This window comes from Monodon monoceros, unplaced genomic scaffold (assembly GCF_005190385.1).
Source record: "Monodon monoceros isolate NGI ecotype Baffin Bay Population unplaced genomic scaffold, NGI_Narwhal_1 Super_Scaffold_20, whole genome shotgun sequence".
Classification (NCBI taxonomy): domain Eukaryota; kingdom Metazoa; phylum Chordata; class Mammalia; order Artiodactyla; family Monodontidae; genus Monodon; species Monodon monoceros.
In genome coordinates this window covers 41,701,701-41,717,919 of record NW_021703777.1, presented here as the reverse complement: position 1 = coordinate 41,717,919, position 16,219 = coordinate 41,701,701, and the positions used below count along the sequence as shown (strand labels likewise).

The 16,219-nt window shown below is 34.1% G+C and overlaps 1 protein-coding gene across 3 annotated transcripts in view; it reads left to right on the top strand.

Annotated features, from left to right (window-relative positions):
• CFAP299 (cilia and flagella associated protein 299) overlaps positions 1 to 4,116 on the top strand; it is a 613,297-nt gene extending 609,181 nt beyond the window's left edge. Inside the window, exon 6 of one of the 3 annotated variants that reach the window (XM_029235809.1) lies at positions 3,877 to 4,116. In XM_029235809.1, coding sequence (XP_029091642.1) covers positions 3,877 to 3,972 — 96 coding nt within the window. In that variant the 3' untranslated portion in view covers positions 3,973 to 4,116. The remainder of the gene's footprint in view (positions 1 to 3,876) is intronic. The other 2 variants (XM_029235810.1, XM_029235808.1) reach the window with 2 other exon arrangements.
• Positions 4,117 to 16,219: the final 12,103 nt, after the last annotated feature.

Here is a 16,219-nt window from a genome sequence, read left to right as displayed (position 1 = left end):
AAAATCAGGAAAAAAATTATCAGAAGATATTTGGACACTTGATTAAGATAGGATCAGGGTGCTACAAAAAATAATACTGAGTTAACTAATTAAACATTTAAGACAATAAAACATTTAAAAATAAACATTACATTAACATGATTGTAAAGAACCTTAGCTCTTTATAAGTGAGGAATTTTTGTTCTTTGTTTTCTTTTATTTGTTTCTTATTTTTTTCTTTCTTAAACAATCAAGGATGTAATAAATTCATCATAAAGCACAGAAAATTATTCTTGTAAGACACAATTTGCTACCTAGACAGATTACACAGAAGGTATAAAAAAAAAGAAAGAAAAGAAAAGACTTTCATATAGTAGGCAAAGGAATTAGCCAGTAATCAAGTCCATCAAGACAGGGCAAACTTAACTAAAATTTTAGCACATTTCATCACTTCTATTCAGACTCATGTACTATAAACCAAGGAAAGGAAAATTTACTTCCAAATTTTGTCCTTCATTTTGCTTTTTCATATCACAGCAATTCTCAGGAGATCCATGAACTCAAAATAATTTTTATATTAATAGTAAGATGTTATTTCTGTTAACATTTCAATTATATTCATCATAGCTATAATCAAATGAATCAGTATTTTAAATTTGCTCAATTTCCACTTCCAGTATGGTAAATATTGACAGTTATAATCCACATAAAATTTCTTTGTGGTCTTCAGTAAGTCCCAAGATTTTACAGAGGTTCTGAGATAGAACAAAAGAGAAAAAAAGAAAAGCCTGAAAAGCACTACTATATATACATTATATAGTTATGTTTAATATATATTGTGTATAATTATAACGGTGTATAGCAGTGGTTTTTTTTTAAGATTTAATTTTATTTATTTTTGGCTACGTTGGGTCTTCGTTGCTGCGCGCAGCCTTTCTCTAGTTGCGCCAAGCAGGGGCTACTCTTCGTTGCCGTGCGCAGGCTTCTCCTTGTGGCGGCTTCTCTTGTTGCAGAGCACAGGCTTCAGTAGTTGTGGTACGTACGTGGGCTCAGTAGTTGTGGCTTACGGGCTGTAGAGCACAGGCTCAGTAGTTGTAGTGTACGGGCTTAGCTGTTCCGCGGCATGTGGGATCTTCCTGGACCAAGGATCAAACCCGTGTCCCCTGCATTGGCAGGCAGATTCTTATCCACTGCGCCACCAGGGAAGTTCCTATAATAGTGACTTTATATATATAAACATATATAAATTATAAATATATAAAAATTATATAAATTATATTTATAAATATATAAATTATAAATATATAAATGTATGTTATATATAAATGTGTTATATGTGTATATAGATATGTACAATTACTACTATATACTGTTTTAAAGCCTCCACTATAGGATATAACTACTTTCTCTTTGAAACACAAAAGCAAAGAGACAGTGGTATTAGTCTGTCCCTATTGCTTATGATGTAGTCTCAACCATTCATATTAATTGTGATTTTCAACCAAAGTAACTTCTATTTCATAGAGAAAACTAGAGGTGGGTAACTAAGTACTGTCTCTCTCCCAAAAGCATTTTAATAGACGAGCAAAGTTTATATTACATCTTTGTACAGCCACACACAGATCTTTTTAAAGAGACAAAATGAACAGTTCATTAACATGACCCAAGATAGGAACTTTCCATTGGATATAAGCAAAGTATATAAACTTAAAATTATTCCTAATAATTAGGCATCAAATCTTCAGTATTCTATGATAATTAGAAACTATCTGGATATCATATGAATATTCATTATGTAATTCAACCTAACAGCCGTCTAAGTTTTTATATTACTTAAAGATCTGGGGAATTATATTCAAGCTGACATAGTAAAAAACAAAATTACTGTTGACATAAAGTTGTCAGAAAAATGATTTGATTTTGTTGAATACAGACTTACATTTCTCATTATCTTAAAGATTGTGTCAGAGTAACGTTAGCTTATTTGACCAGTATATCTCAATAAGTTAAAAAAAAGTAAACCCAAGTACAGTAGAATAAATTGTATATGCTTATGTTATACCTAACATTGATAAATCAGAGGACAAGCTGTTTGCATTAAACCAAAATTATTACAGTAGTCTGATTTACCAAATATTTATCTCAATTATATGACCTTAAGTTGTTTAAACATTTCTGTGAGAATAACTTTTTAAGGATAGCACATTTAAAGTATCCAAACTTTAATTTCCATATTTTCCTGGAAGTTTATAAATATTTGACTTACATAAGAACTTATTTGTATAAGAACTCTATAGGCCAATCAGAACAGAGTTTCTTTAATTTAGGAGAATTTTAAATCTAATTTATGAATTCCTCCAGAGATAGGAAAATATTATATACTCACACATAAAGAAGTAAAGGTCTTTCTGAATTCTAAGCATATATACACACAGACATGCAGGAAACGTATAGCTTCAAATCTAAACATTAGCCAAAGTTCAAAAGTAAATGCAAAGAAGTTACCAGTCCATATATCAAAGAGTTGTCCTCTTTCCTGATGCACATGGGATTCTACTTCTTCAAAGTAAACAAGTAAACAAATAAAGAAAAACTGCTAACAAATCAGATTCTCTGTTATCTCTCCCTTAAGAAAGAATAAATCTCGGTTATCTATTAATCTATTTACAGAGATCACTAAGGTTAAGACGTAAAATCAAATTTCGAATCATTGTTGTCACCAATGGGGAATAATTTATTCATTGTAAAAGTTCCGAAAACACAAACAAAATGCAAAAATAGCAAAAAGGAAAATATGTAAAATTAATTTACAAATTGGTACAAAGCAGGTCCCAATACAGGGCAATAATCAATTGCATGCCACTGGGCGCAATTAATTTGCATCTTTGTAGACAAGAATATATTGCATTATTATCAGTTTTCTCCAACTTAAAGATTTGTAAAATGGCACAAAAACGTGGACGGATAAGCCACCCGAGACACCCACTCTTTTTGTTTTACCCATTTCAAAATCTTTACAATTTTACAAACTCTATTTAACCAAAGATGGGTCATATATATTCTTTCTCACTAGTGTAAGAAAATGAATACTATGGGGAAAAGGCAATATCAAAGCTTCTCTCTAGTCCCAGATCTAAATTTCTTATCATCTCTTCCTACAAGAGAAGGAGAGAGAGCGAGTAACATCATTCTTTTGTACTTCAAATATAGAAAAGGCCCAATGACTAATATTTTGCAATTGTAGATATTGTCTGACTCATTTAGCATCTGTTTTCTCTTACCAGTACCACATTAGTGAACACTTGCCCCCATAGGCATTCCCTAGGAGCCTGTAAGCATGACAGACTATCGTGAATAAAGGCAAAAGGACCAAACCTTTTTTCACAGATTACAATACAAAGGGGGAAAAAAGTAGATCAAATAGTTTTTAAGCTGATAAGAAATTTTTTATGAAACCCACCAGGGACAGGTAGTTAGTTCCACTAGTCTGAACCAGTTCCAAACTTGAGACATTTTTATTTGACAAACTTGAAATCAAGATAGCATTCTTTTTGACTTATTACCCTGCAATCACATGTGTTTACAAAACCCTCCCCTGGGAACTTTGCAGAGTTAGTGACCCATGGGGTTCAGCAGAGTCTAGACAAGCATGAACCTGGGGAACACTGCTTTGATCCTAGATATTTTCAGTAATGTCACAACCCAGGGCCTCAAAGCTCCTGATTGGAATTATTACCGCTCCTGAGAAAAAGAATCTGGGGGGAAACACAAACATATCTCCATGGCCACAGCCTTCTTAGTTCTGTTTGCTACAACATTGAAGCACGAAGAAAATTCATTTAATGCTAATTATTTACATGGACTGGACTGATTAACGATATGATTTATGTATTTTAGGCTCAACCAGGTGACAACTCTACTAGAACCCCTATCCAGACAGAGCTCTACATACAAGCTGTCATTTTTGACCACGTTTCCAGAAGAAAGACTTAACTACCAACATGTTAGATGGTTTCCTAATGGTTTGCTAAATTTAAATGACTCCTATAACCAGAAGCAAATTAGAATAATAAATGAGTCCTGTAGCTATAAGGCAAATCAGAATAATAAAAGTTGATAAAGAAATTAGAAAGAAAATCATGATCTTGACTATCTGTTCTGTGGTACAAATAACTTCTTAATCTGATTTGAGGTTTTTCTAAATTTTTTTCCCCCTAAACACTGAAGCTGACTGCAATAGTTTATGGGAGAAAATCTTGTTGCTATTTCAAAGATATAGTAATTAGTGACTTCTTTTGTACCTCAGATTTTCCACATGTTTCCAAATGTTCCAAAAATGTTCTGAGTCCTACTATTGCCAAATATAGCAGGCCAAGCCTTATACCACATGGCAGTGCTAGCTCCCGAAATCACTGGAAGACAGGCATAAGGAAATATAAATACAAGGTTTTTAGTAGCACTACATGAGTAAATATAATCTGAAATATCCCATGAGATGATGTATAAAATGATTGAAGTGTTTGATATGTTTATGTGCCTGGACAATATGAACCCCATGACAATAAAGCTGAGAAAATGAAATCTAAAGGAAACCAGAAGATTTTAGAGAAATAAGGACCTCAGAAGAGTGAAGAACATGTTGTCCTAATATACCCCTGCAGGTGGCTTTTGTGCAGAAAAGATGTTCAGAGGCCATTTGTGATTTAAGATTCATATTTGGTTCTTCCTCTTCTCCTTCCCATTGTCTTTCTTCCCTTTCTAAACAATCCAGTTCTAAAGCAATTAGGTGGAGCCAAGCAAGGTAGAAGTCTGCTCAGTGGGTATGGGGGTGGGAGATCCTGGAGCAGGAATTCCCCGGTTACAATGGGGTGACAAGGCTGTATTCATGGTGGAGGTGATGGTCTGGCACGAGGTGTCAGATCTCAGTCTAGGTGAGTAGAGTGGTGTTAAGTTAGAATTGGATATATTGGTGTGATCTCATCATTTTCAATATATACAACAGGTACAGAATACATGTTAATGTGTGTATGTCTGCATATTCCAATGCTCCATCCACTGAGAGGGCCTTGGAGCAGCAGCACCCAATATCAGTGAGCACAGCACACCTAGCACCCAGATCTTAGTTTCTCAACACCATTTTCTGCCAAAGGGAAGAAGGGATCCTTAGAAAAATGACTGATTCCAGGGCTGAGGCAGGGAAAATAAAAGAGTCTGGAATCTCTGTGCCAGAAAGCAAAGCAGTTCTGGAAAAATGAAGGGGACTTATCAAAAGGACACAGAATCCACCTTGAAAGTGTTCCCACTGGCCAAATCTGGGACAGTTTGAGCATCAAAATAAATAGTGATAACAACAGGCATAAAATAGGAAACCATGAGTCTATACTGATCTATGTAAATGAGTAATTGATGAGGAATGGGATATTTACATAGTATCTCACACAAAATACTTATTAATTACAGAGGGAAAAATGGAAAAGCCTGAAAGACACCACTTTCATAAGTGATCAAAGAGAATATGATTAGTAATGAGGTGAACTGAATTTGTTCCCCACCGAAGAAGATGCAACAGAGGAACTCAGCATCCCTTTTGTAATAATCCTGCCAAAGTTGCATAACCTGAATCTAATCAAGAGAAAACACAAACCCAAATCCAAGGACATTAAACAAAATAACTGGCTTGACGTCTTCAAAAGTGTCAAGATCATCAAAGTAGAAGACTGAGAAATTGTCCCAGATTGAGTGAGACTAGAGAGACAGGATAATCAAATGCAACACAAGACTCTGAGTTCCATTCGTACCGTATAAAGGGAATTTGGGGACAACTGGTGAAAATTGAATGATTTCTGAAGGTTAGATGGTAGTAATATAAAAATGTTTATGTCCTGATTTTGATGATTATGTTGTGGTTATATTAGAAAATGTCCTTGATCGTAGGAAATTACACTAAAGCATTTGGGAGTCAAAGGGCATCATGTCAGCAAATTATTTATAAAATTTTATGGGGAAAAATTATTTGTGCTGTACTTGCAGCTTTTCTGTAAGTCTGAGATTGTTTTTGAAATAAAATGATTTATTATATTTATCAGTTCAAAACTCTACTTATACTTTAAGTATGTATACAAATTAGTTTGTTCTATCTATAGATTTGATGAAATTTTAGCAATCATTTTTATTTGTTCCATAGTTCAGTTAACTAAATTCCTTTAAACAATTTAAATTTTATTTATGAACTTCATTACATTCAATTTTCTAATGAATTCAAATTTCCAAGTAACAAATAAGCTTTCATACACATTTAAATAGCTGTCATAAATTTAATAAATTAAAATTGTAATGATTCATGTTCTCTTAAAGTTTAAATATAGTTCACAAATTTATAAAATTTCAATTTAAAATAGTCTGAATTAACTATCCAAATATCACATTTTATTTTATTTTTAAATAAAAGTAACTTCTATCAAGATTTAAATTTCTCTTAATCCCTTTTTTCTAGGAGCTGCCTCTCAGCTGATCTAATTTAGATATTTTCTCTTTTTTTTATTGAAGTATAGTTGATTTGCAATGTTGCATTAGTTTCAGGTGTACAGCAAAGTGATTCAGTTATATATACTTTTCATATTATTTTCCATTATAGGTTATTACAATATATTGAATATAATTCCCTGTGCTATACAGTAAATCCTATTGCTGATCTATTTCGTGTATAGTAGTTTGCATCTGTTAATCCCATACTCCTAATTTATCCCTCCCCTCCCCATTTCTTTCCCCTTTGTAACCATAAACAGTAAGTCCCCTACATACAAACCTTCAAGTTGCAAACTTTCAAAGATGTGGAAGTACGTTCACATCTCCAATCACGTAAGTTAGTTCACGTGCCTGGTGTACATTGTCATATGTGTGCATCCTCTACAAGTGGTTGTGCTTTTGTGTACTTTACTGTACAGTACTGTATAGCGTACGGTAGTACAGTATCTTTATTTCAAGCCCAGGATGTCCAGAAGCAAGCGTAAAAGCAGCGACGATGTAGCTGGTACTGCTAAGAAACGCCAAGCGATAACAATGGAACTTGCTGTGCGTAGCAAGGAGGAAGAGAGAAAAGAGGAAGAAGAAGTAACTGAAGAACTGAAGAGATTCACAACACAACAAATGGCTAGGGGATTTTCTTCATTTGAGGAGGCACTGTTAGTTTTTGAGGCACAGGACCCGAAAGTAGAATGGTACACAAAGGTTGAAGCAATGCAACCTTCTGCAGTGTTCAGAATGCAATCCAGTGCTACCATGTCATCTATGATGAGAAAAAAAGAGCTACTATCCAGACATCACTGGGTCGTTTTTTCAAGAGAGTAGAAAGAATAGAATCCAGCAAGGAACCAGAACCTGTGCCATCAACATCAGGCATGAGTGAAACTGCAGCTTGCCCTCCGTCTCCTGTTGCTGATGATCCTTCAGCTCTACCATCTCCCACCTCCTCCCCCTCGTCCAGTCAGTAACTCTTCTTGCCTGTTCACTCGATGCCAGCCCCTGGATGCCAGCTGTTGTTCTGTACTACTGTACTTTTCAAGGTACTGTACTGTGAGATTTAAAATGTTTTCTTTATTTTTTGTGTTTGTTTGCTTTTTATGTATTATTTGTATGAAAAGTATTGTAAACCTATTACAGTACAGTACTATATAGCCAGTTGTGTTGGTTGGGTACCTAGGCTAACTTTGTTGGACTTAAAAACGCACTCTCGGAACGGAACTTGTTCTTGTGTAGGGGACTTAACTGAATTTGTTTTCTATGTCTGTGAGTCTGTTTCTGTTTTGTAAACATTTTAAACTGGAAAAATAATGCTTACCTATTAAATACTCTATCCCCTAATATGCCAGTGTTTCTTAAATGTTTTAACTATTTTAAATATTTTTAAGTGTAGGTATTTCAAATATTTAAAATACTTTGTATATTTACAGATTATTCCTATATTTAGTCCCATGGTTTAAGACACAAAAATTAATTATGTCATCACAAGTAATTTTTACTTTACCTTCTGAACTGAATTTAATGATAGTAAATACTGAACAGAGATTTGAGTTAGGTTATGGGATGTTTTTGTTTGCTAGGGCTGCCATAACAAAATACCACAGACTGGGTGGCTTAAACAACAGAAATGTATGTTCTGACACTTCTGGAGACTGTAAGTCCAAGATCAAGTTATCAACAAGTTTGGTTTCTTCTGAGGCCTCTCTCCTTGGCTTGCAGACGGCATGCTTCTTGCTGTTCTTTGCATGGTCTTTCCTCTGTGCAGGCGTCCCTGGTGTCTCTCCATGTGTCAAAGTTTCTTATTCTTGTGAGAACAACAGTCAGATTGGATTAGAATCCACCATAATGACGTCATTTTAACTCAGTTACCTCTTTACACACCCTTTCTCAAAGTACAATCACATTCTGAGGTACCAGGGGTGGGTTGGGGGGGGCGGGGTGGAGCTTTAGCTGTGAATTTGGGCACAATTTGGCCCATAACACGGGTTGTGGACTACAAATACCCGGGACATTCTCATGATTAGAATGTCTCGTTCAATGCTAAGCCAAGTCTAGATTTCTGAGGGTTCCTTCTGAGGTTCATGTCTTTTAAATGTGGATGGCCTTGGATTCAGGTGTCATATTGCCTAGTTTTGTAGCCTGATTTAAGTTTGCAGCACCCACCCAGGTTGACTGATATTCAAGGTTTCTTTCTATTTCTGATTTTTTTTCATATTCTTTCTGTCAACAGAGCCACAATTCCTATAAATGTTTAAATAACATCCCATTTTGTTGAGCTTATCTCTCACATCTTACCTTGCTCTGTGGTCGCAGTACTGAGGTCAAACTAATGCAACTATTAGTAGGTGGAAATTCCTTTTATGGAAGCTCATTAGGTTGACTTTTACCCAGTAAAGAAGAGAGAGCAATTAGAAAGCTGTTGTGCCTGAGTCCAGGGTACACGAAGAAAGTAATTTTAACTTGAAGTTAATGGTTGAATGCAGGGCCAAGGAAATGGAATATGTGAAATGAATGTGAGAATCAGCAGAACAGCGGGCCAAAGACACAGGACCAAAGAATGAGCTAGCCAACAGAAAGGAAATGAAACCAGAAATCGAGAAATGCAATACAAAGTAAAGAGCATTAAGAACCAGACTGTTCGGCAAGCTGATGTTGGTAATTGGCCAAATCACTTTATCTCTCCAGACTTTGGCTCTTGAAGGTCCCTTCAAAATCCAAAACATCTATGATTTCTCCTTGCTGTTTTTCTAATCTATTTATAGACTCCCTCAGATGAACAGAATAACCTTGCTAGGTAAGTATCATTTTCTCCAAGTGATAGTTTAAGTGCATTGTCCAAGACTCTAGTTGCAAGTGATGGCTAACCAATTTGAAGCTTTATTATAAAAACACTGAGGGGTCTCCCAGAACTAAAAGGAATATGTCTGCATCCCAGGAATAATCATAATCAAGCACTTGAACACTATCAGACGTCCTGCTCTATCTCATTACTGTATTTTTCTCTGTGCATCATTATTCTCTTCCAACAAAACAGCCTCTCTGTTTCTCCAGACACACTTTTCTCTCTCTTCCTCTCCCCCTTTCCCTCCCTCTCCCTCTTCCTCTCTCTCTTCCTCCCTCTTTCCTTCCCTCCCTTCCCCCTTCTCTTTTTTCCCCAAGTCCTTCTCTTTTTTGCCCAGAGAAGGGAAACTTGACTCAGCATCAGTCAGGAGCCAAGCCCCACTAAAATCTAGAACGGTCAGGCTGGGAAGATTTATGTTCTCCTTAATACAACTATAACAATTTTGTGAATGAATGAAAATCTTCAGAAAAGCAGGTAATTCTGTGACAAAACAATGCATCCAGTTCAATGGAGTAGAGAGAGAGTGTAGGAGAGAGAAAAGGGAGAAGTCTGGGATGCTAAGGTACTCAGTCATTGGAGTAGCAATTCATTCTTCCTCTTTTCACTGGTGGTGACAAAAGCAAGAAAAGCAGCAGTGGCAATGTGACTGGATGATTATTCTTTTTGTATGATTCCTGCTTTATAACACAGCTTTCTAAGATAAGAAATTATACAATTAAACCTGCCTGATCTATGACCAACCTCCTCAAATGTTATTGTATTTTCCAGAATAATATGATTTAAACAATCGACAATAACCAGAAACTATATTAATCTCAAGGAAATTAAAAAGAAATATCTACTTATTTAATTATAGAGGACACACTACTTACTCATTTGTTTGTTTCTTGTGAGCCATATACTCTTCCAGGGGCACAATAGTGAATAAGTGCTTCCCTCAAGAAATTCACCAACTTGGATTAAAAAGAAATCTGAGGGATCTTATGCTTTTATTTTTGTTGCTGATGCTGCTGCTATTATGGACGGATTTCCTCCTCATTACGGCTACCAATAGATTGTTACAGGTGTTCCATGGATTGGCCAAGACTTTCCAGAACCATATGAAGTCATGAGGATGACCATGCTGGTTTATTGGGAATACCACTAGGGAAGTATTTCCCAAAGTATGTTCTGTAGCACACTAGTCTTTTTAAAGTATCTTCCAAAAAATAAAATTTTCTGTGGTCAAATAAGGCTGAGAAATTGCATACCACAGATTTCTCCTAGAGACTTACAATGTGACATTTTATTGACTCTGAGAAGTTCCAAAATAAAGACAGCTCTGTAAGTTTGTTTAAGTTCCCACACAAATTGTCCACTGATCAACACCTCTCCATTTTCACCATCAAACACCTATTAGTGTCTGAGTTACCAGAGGCTTTCTGTTGTTGTTTGCAAGCCACAAAAACAAATCTCACACATTTAAGCAGATATAGGAGTATACTAGAATCCAAGGAATGGTTGAAAGCTAAGACTCAGGAAAGAAAGAATAAAGAATTCTGGAAGCCTCTCTGTCAAACACTGTCAGTAAATAAAGCAGAGCTCCATCCACTTCCCAGTCTCTGTCAATCCCAAATTTCAAATTCTCAGGAGATGGAACCTGATCAGCCACAGGAGGGTCAGGTGTCCCCACTGCATCAGTCAGCAATGGTCAAGGTCGGATGGTAGACATAACACTTGGAAGTTCATCCCTATGTCTCAAGGGCTGTTTCTAGAGAGGGGGAGATTATCATAAGTTGGGAAGACACCCAAGAAATATCTACTATGAAATCTCTTGAAACTAGCAACACACTTAGTTAAAAATCATTAGTGTGATGTTGACTCTTGATTTAATATTAATATTTTAATCTGGGGGGAAATATACTCCTATTCCTAATGCTGCTTTGAGACTTAACCAGGAATGGATGTCAGTATTTCCTTCCAAATGCAGTTTTGCCATCAGTTGAAATTATTATGAATAAAATTAAGCTATACAGTGTGCTATGTGTATAAATTTTGAGATGTCTTCCAGGTAAAAATGCTTCTTGAATTATTTCTTCAATAGACCATCCAAATTGTTTTGCTCATATATTATTTGAGATTTCTGCAATTCTATTTATGAGAGTGCTTTCTATGTATGTAGTTTTCCTCTTTGCCAATAACAGTTTATTTATGGACACTGGATATTGAATTTTATGTAACTTTTTTAATTAATAGAATTTAGTTTCTTGGATAAGTTTTAGGTTTACAGAAAAATTGAGCAGAAAGTATAGTTTCCATATACCTCTTCTCCTCATACTTACATGGCTTCCCTTGTTATTAACATCTTGCATTAATGTGCTATGTTTGTTACAATCAATAAACCAAATTGAAAAATTATTAACTAAGTCCATAGTTTACATTAGGGATCATTCTTTGTGCTGTCATTCAGTTCTATGGATTTTGACAAATAAGTACTCTTTTGTATCCACCATAACAGTTATCAAAGCAGATATCCAAATATCGAGCCCTAAATATTCCCTGTGCCCAGGTACTCATCCCTCTCCCTCTATCTCCTTTAACCTCTGGGAACCACTTATCTTTTTACTGTCTCTATAGTTTTGCCTTTTCCAGAATGTCATATAGTTGGAATCATTTAGTACATAGCCATTTCAGAGTGGCTTCTTTCACTTAGTAATATGCATTTAAAGTTCCTCCATGTCTTTTCATGGCTTGAGAGCTCATTTCTTTTTAGTGCTGAATGATAGTCCATTGTCTGGATGTACCACAGTTTATTTATCCACTTACCTATTGAAGCATCTTGGTTGCTTCCAAGTATTGGCAGTTATGGTATAAATCTGCTATAAATAGCCATGTGCAGGTTTTTGTGTGGACAGGTTTTCAACTCATTTGGGTATATATCTAGGACTGTGATTGCTGGATCATATGGTAAGACTATGTTTAGCTTTGCAAGAAACTGTCAAACTGTTTACCAAAGTGGCTGTACCACCAACAGTGAATGACAGTGCCCATTGTTCTATATCCTTGTCAGCATTTCGTGTTGTCAGTGTTTTGGATTTTGGCCTTTCTAGTACGTATGTAATAGTATTTCAGTTGTTTTAATTTGTAATTTCCTAATAACATATGATATTGAGCATCTTTTCATATGCTTATTTTCCATCTTTTCATATGCTTATTTTCCATCTGTATATCTTCTTTGGTCAGGTATCTGTTCAAATATTTTGTCCACTTTTTAATTGGACTGTTTCCTTATTGTTTTAAGTGTTCTTTGTATATTTTGGACACAAGTCCTTTACCAGATACACTTTGCAAATATTTTTTTCCCAATCTGTGGGTTTTCTTTTCATTCTCTTAAAGTATACAGTATAGTTTTTTCATACTATCTTTAAAAGACTCTTTAAAAATCAAAGTTGGCTTTTTCCATATTTGAGAAAAGTTTTTATGTAGAATTTGGACTATCTTTTTTAAAAAGTTTGACATAATTCTCAACAGTAAAACCACATGGCTCATAGCTTTTCACAAAAAAATTTTGATTATTTCTGATAAGAGAAAATAATGCTTTTTATTTCTTGAGACAATTTGAATGTTAAATTTTTCTCAGATATCTACTGCATTGAAATTTTCTAATATATTTTCATAGAATAGTATATAATATCTTCATAGTATATTTCCTCTATATTTTTCTGTGATATCAAATATCTAATTCCTATTTTTAAAATTTGTGTTGACCTTTTCCCTTAATTATATTCATAAGATATTTGGTTTTAAAGAGCTTACCATTTTATTTTTTAATTGATTCTGATTAATTTTATTTTAATTTTTATTCTTCACCACATCCTTCTTTATGCCTTTTTAGGTATGTTTTGTTGTTTTTCCCAAACTCCTTGAGTTGTGATTAGTCATTTATTTTTTATTTCTGTTTTTTTAAAATAATGAAAGCTTTTAACACAAAATCTTTCCTTCTGAGAACAGCTTTGGCCACAATCAACAAATTTTGAGAATTAGTGTTCTCATTTTTCTTATTTATTAAGTACTCCACACTTGTAGATTTGCACTTGGCTTTAGCACAAAATTTTTGTTGAATCCTTTTTTAATTTCAAAGTTACCCTAATTACTTTTATCTAAGGTTGTGAACATGATTTCTAATTTTACTGCATTGTTGTCAAAGAACCTTGCCTTTATAGTTCCTACTTTGGGGATTTTATTGCTTTCTTTTGTCACTTAGCTTAGAGTTAGTTTTATTTTTTTAGTTTAGTGTTCCACAGATGGTTGAAAAAACTGAGTATTGTTTTAATATGCATTTAAACTTTATTAACATATTATCCAAGTACCTATATCTCTTGTTTTATGTGTATATCTGTGTATGTATGTACATATGTATGAATGTATATATTTTGGCCCATCAGAGGCTAACAGAGATATAGTCAAGCTTTCTACTAAAAAGTGTTTATTATTCCTTGTAAATCTAAAAATTTTTGTTTAATTAATTTTGAAACTCTTCTTTTGCTGTTCTTCATGGGCATTGTCAGCATTGGTTTTACCTTTACTAAAAGAAAAGAACCTTCAATTTCCTTTTTTTTTTTTTTTTAACCTGCATCCTATTTTTTTCTGAAATTTAAAATACCAACCCTACTTTATATCTGTTTTTATTTGTCTGATAAATAAGTGCCCAATTTATTACCACTCCCAACATTTTTCAGTACTTATTAATGTAATCTTAAGGTATAAGGCTATATTATTTTCATTTTTAATATATTCTCTCTTTCAATAATATTTACTGAAATTTAACATCAGTTTTATAGCAATATTTATGATAGTTGTTCTCAATTCTGTTTTTAAAGTGCTTGAATGTCACCTTCAGTACCTTTATAAGGGACTGAAGTTTTTATAGAATGAAATCTCTATTCTTAAATTCTAATTTTATCAAGTAATTTCCTTTTTTTTTAATTCCAAAATTACATTTACCTTCTCATGGCAAATAACTCAAACAGGATTGAAAAATAGAAAACTGGAAGTCAAGTCCCCTCCCTCATAGGTCGAGGGTGGGGAGTGAAGTGAGTTAGATGCCTGGGCACAAAATTTAAGGAGGTACTTAATCTCAGGGTGCTTCCTCTAACCTGTAGCCTAGGTGCCTAATTCACCTCACTGTAGGTCTGGCTCTGCTTTCTTGTACTCAGTCCACTCTAGAAAAGACTACTGCTAATGGTTTCTTCTCTCTCTTTCCAGGAAATTGTCTGTGGTTGCATGTATATGTATGTGTGGCTTTTTTTCCCCTAAATACTTGGGATCATTGCTACATGCCACTTCTTATTGCTCCATACTTAGAATGAAGGTCACCCACTCACTTCAATAAATAGTAAGATGCCTGCTGTTGTAGTCATTTACGCAAGACAAAGACCAAGAGAACATGAACATATTTTAGTCTTCCTAAGTACTACATGCTGTTCCATTGTAGAAATGTGCCATAATGTTTTTAACCAGTCTGGTATTTATGGTATTTAACTGTTTGTTGTCACAAACTATACTTTTGTTAACATCCTTTTTTCATGTATTTTTCTGCCATGGAGTGAATTTACATGTAAGAGAAATTCCTGAACATAGAACTGCTGGGTCAAAAGGTATGTCTAAATGTTTATGGGTATTATCAAATTGCCATCACAAAATGTTACACCAGTTCATAACCCTAAAGTGCATATGAAGGTGCATCTTTCTCCTCACTGATACTGCATCTTAGCGATCTTTTCATTATCTGCCTCACTAATAGGTAAGTATTTGTTTTCCATTGTAGTTTCATTGTATTTATTTAATCATAAATGAGTTTAAACATATTTTTATGTATTTATTGAATACCTTTATGTATTTTTGCATTTTTGCCTACTTCTTATTTTGATGTTCTTTATTTTCTAATTGATTTGGGAAAGTTTGGGATATATAAACAATTCTTTTTTTCTGAAATATGTGATGCAAATATTTTTCTCAGTTTATTGTTATTTGATTTTCTATGGTAACATTTGTTGTGCAAAAGGATTTAATTTTTAAGTAGTCAAGTTCAATTGTGCTTAGCTTTTGCATTTAATGGCAGAAAGATTTCCCCACTCCAAGATGGTAATAACATTAAAATTTTTCTTATGATACTTTTATCGTTGTTTAGATGTACATTTTTGTACATTTGTGATTTATTTTGATATAAGGGATGATGCAGGAAATTTAACATAATGTTTTTCTGAAATAGCTATTAATTTGTCCCAGTATTTTTCAAAATAATTCACTTTTTCTTCACTAATTTAAAATCCCAAATTTATCATAATAAATTCACCTGTTTTTTAGTTCATTTCTAGTATCTCTATCTCATGTATTGCTGGGTCATTGCATGCTTTAATTTCTTTTTTCTTATAATAGCTTTTAATGTCCTTTAGAGCACATTCATCTTCATTACGTTTTTTATAGTTCACACAATAATTTTTTTACATTATCTTTAATATTTTCAAATTCCAAAAGGTCATATAAGGAATGTACGTATTTAGAATAATATCTGTCACATAGTAAATACTCAATAAATTTTAGCCACTTAAATTAATTGTCCGATGAAGTAAAATCTATCTAGACCTTGGAAGATGGTGACATTTCCACTGTCTCCACTCACTCTGCACTTGGATGTTGCTTGAGTTATCTACTCACATATGTTCCTCAACCACAGCAGAACGCATGCAGCTGTCCTTAGCAGTCATTTATATTGTGTATCTGTCCTAGGCTGAGTTAGGACTTTCTCCTATGCTCATCATGCCAAGCACCAAAAGATATTGTGACAATTGTTATTCCCAGCATGCACTTTTACCAAGATTCTTCTTATCTGCTCAAGGG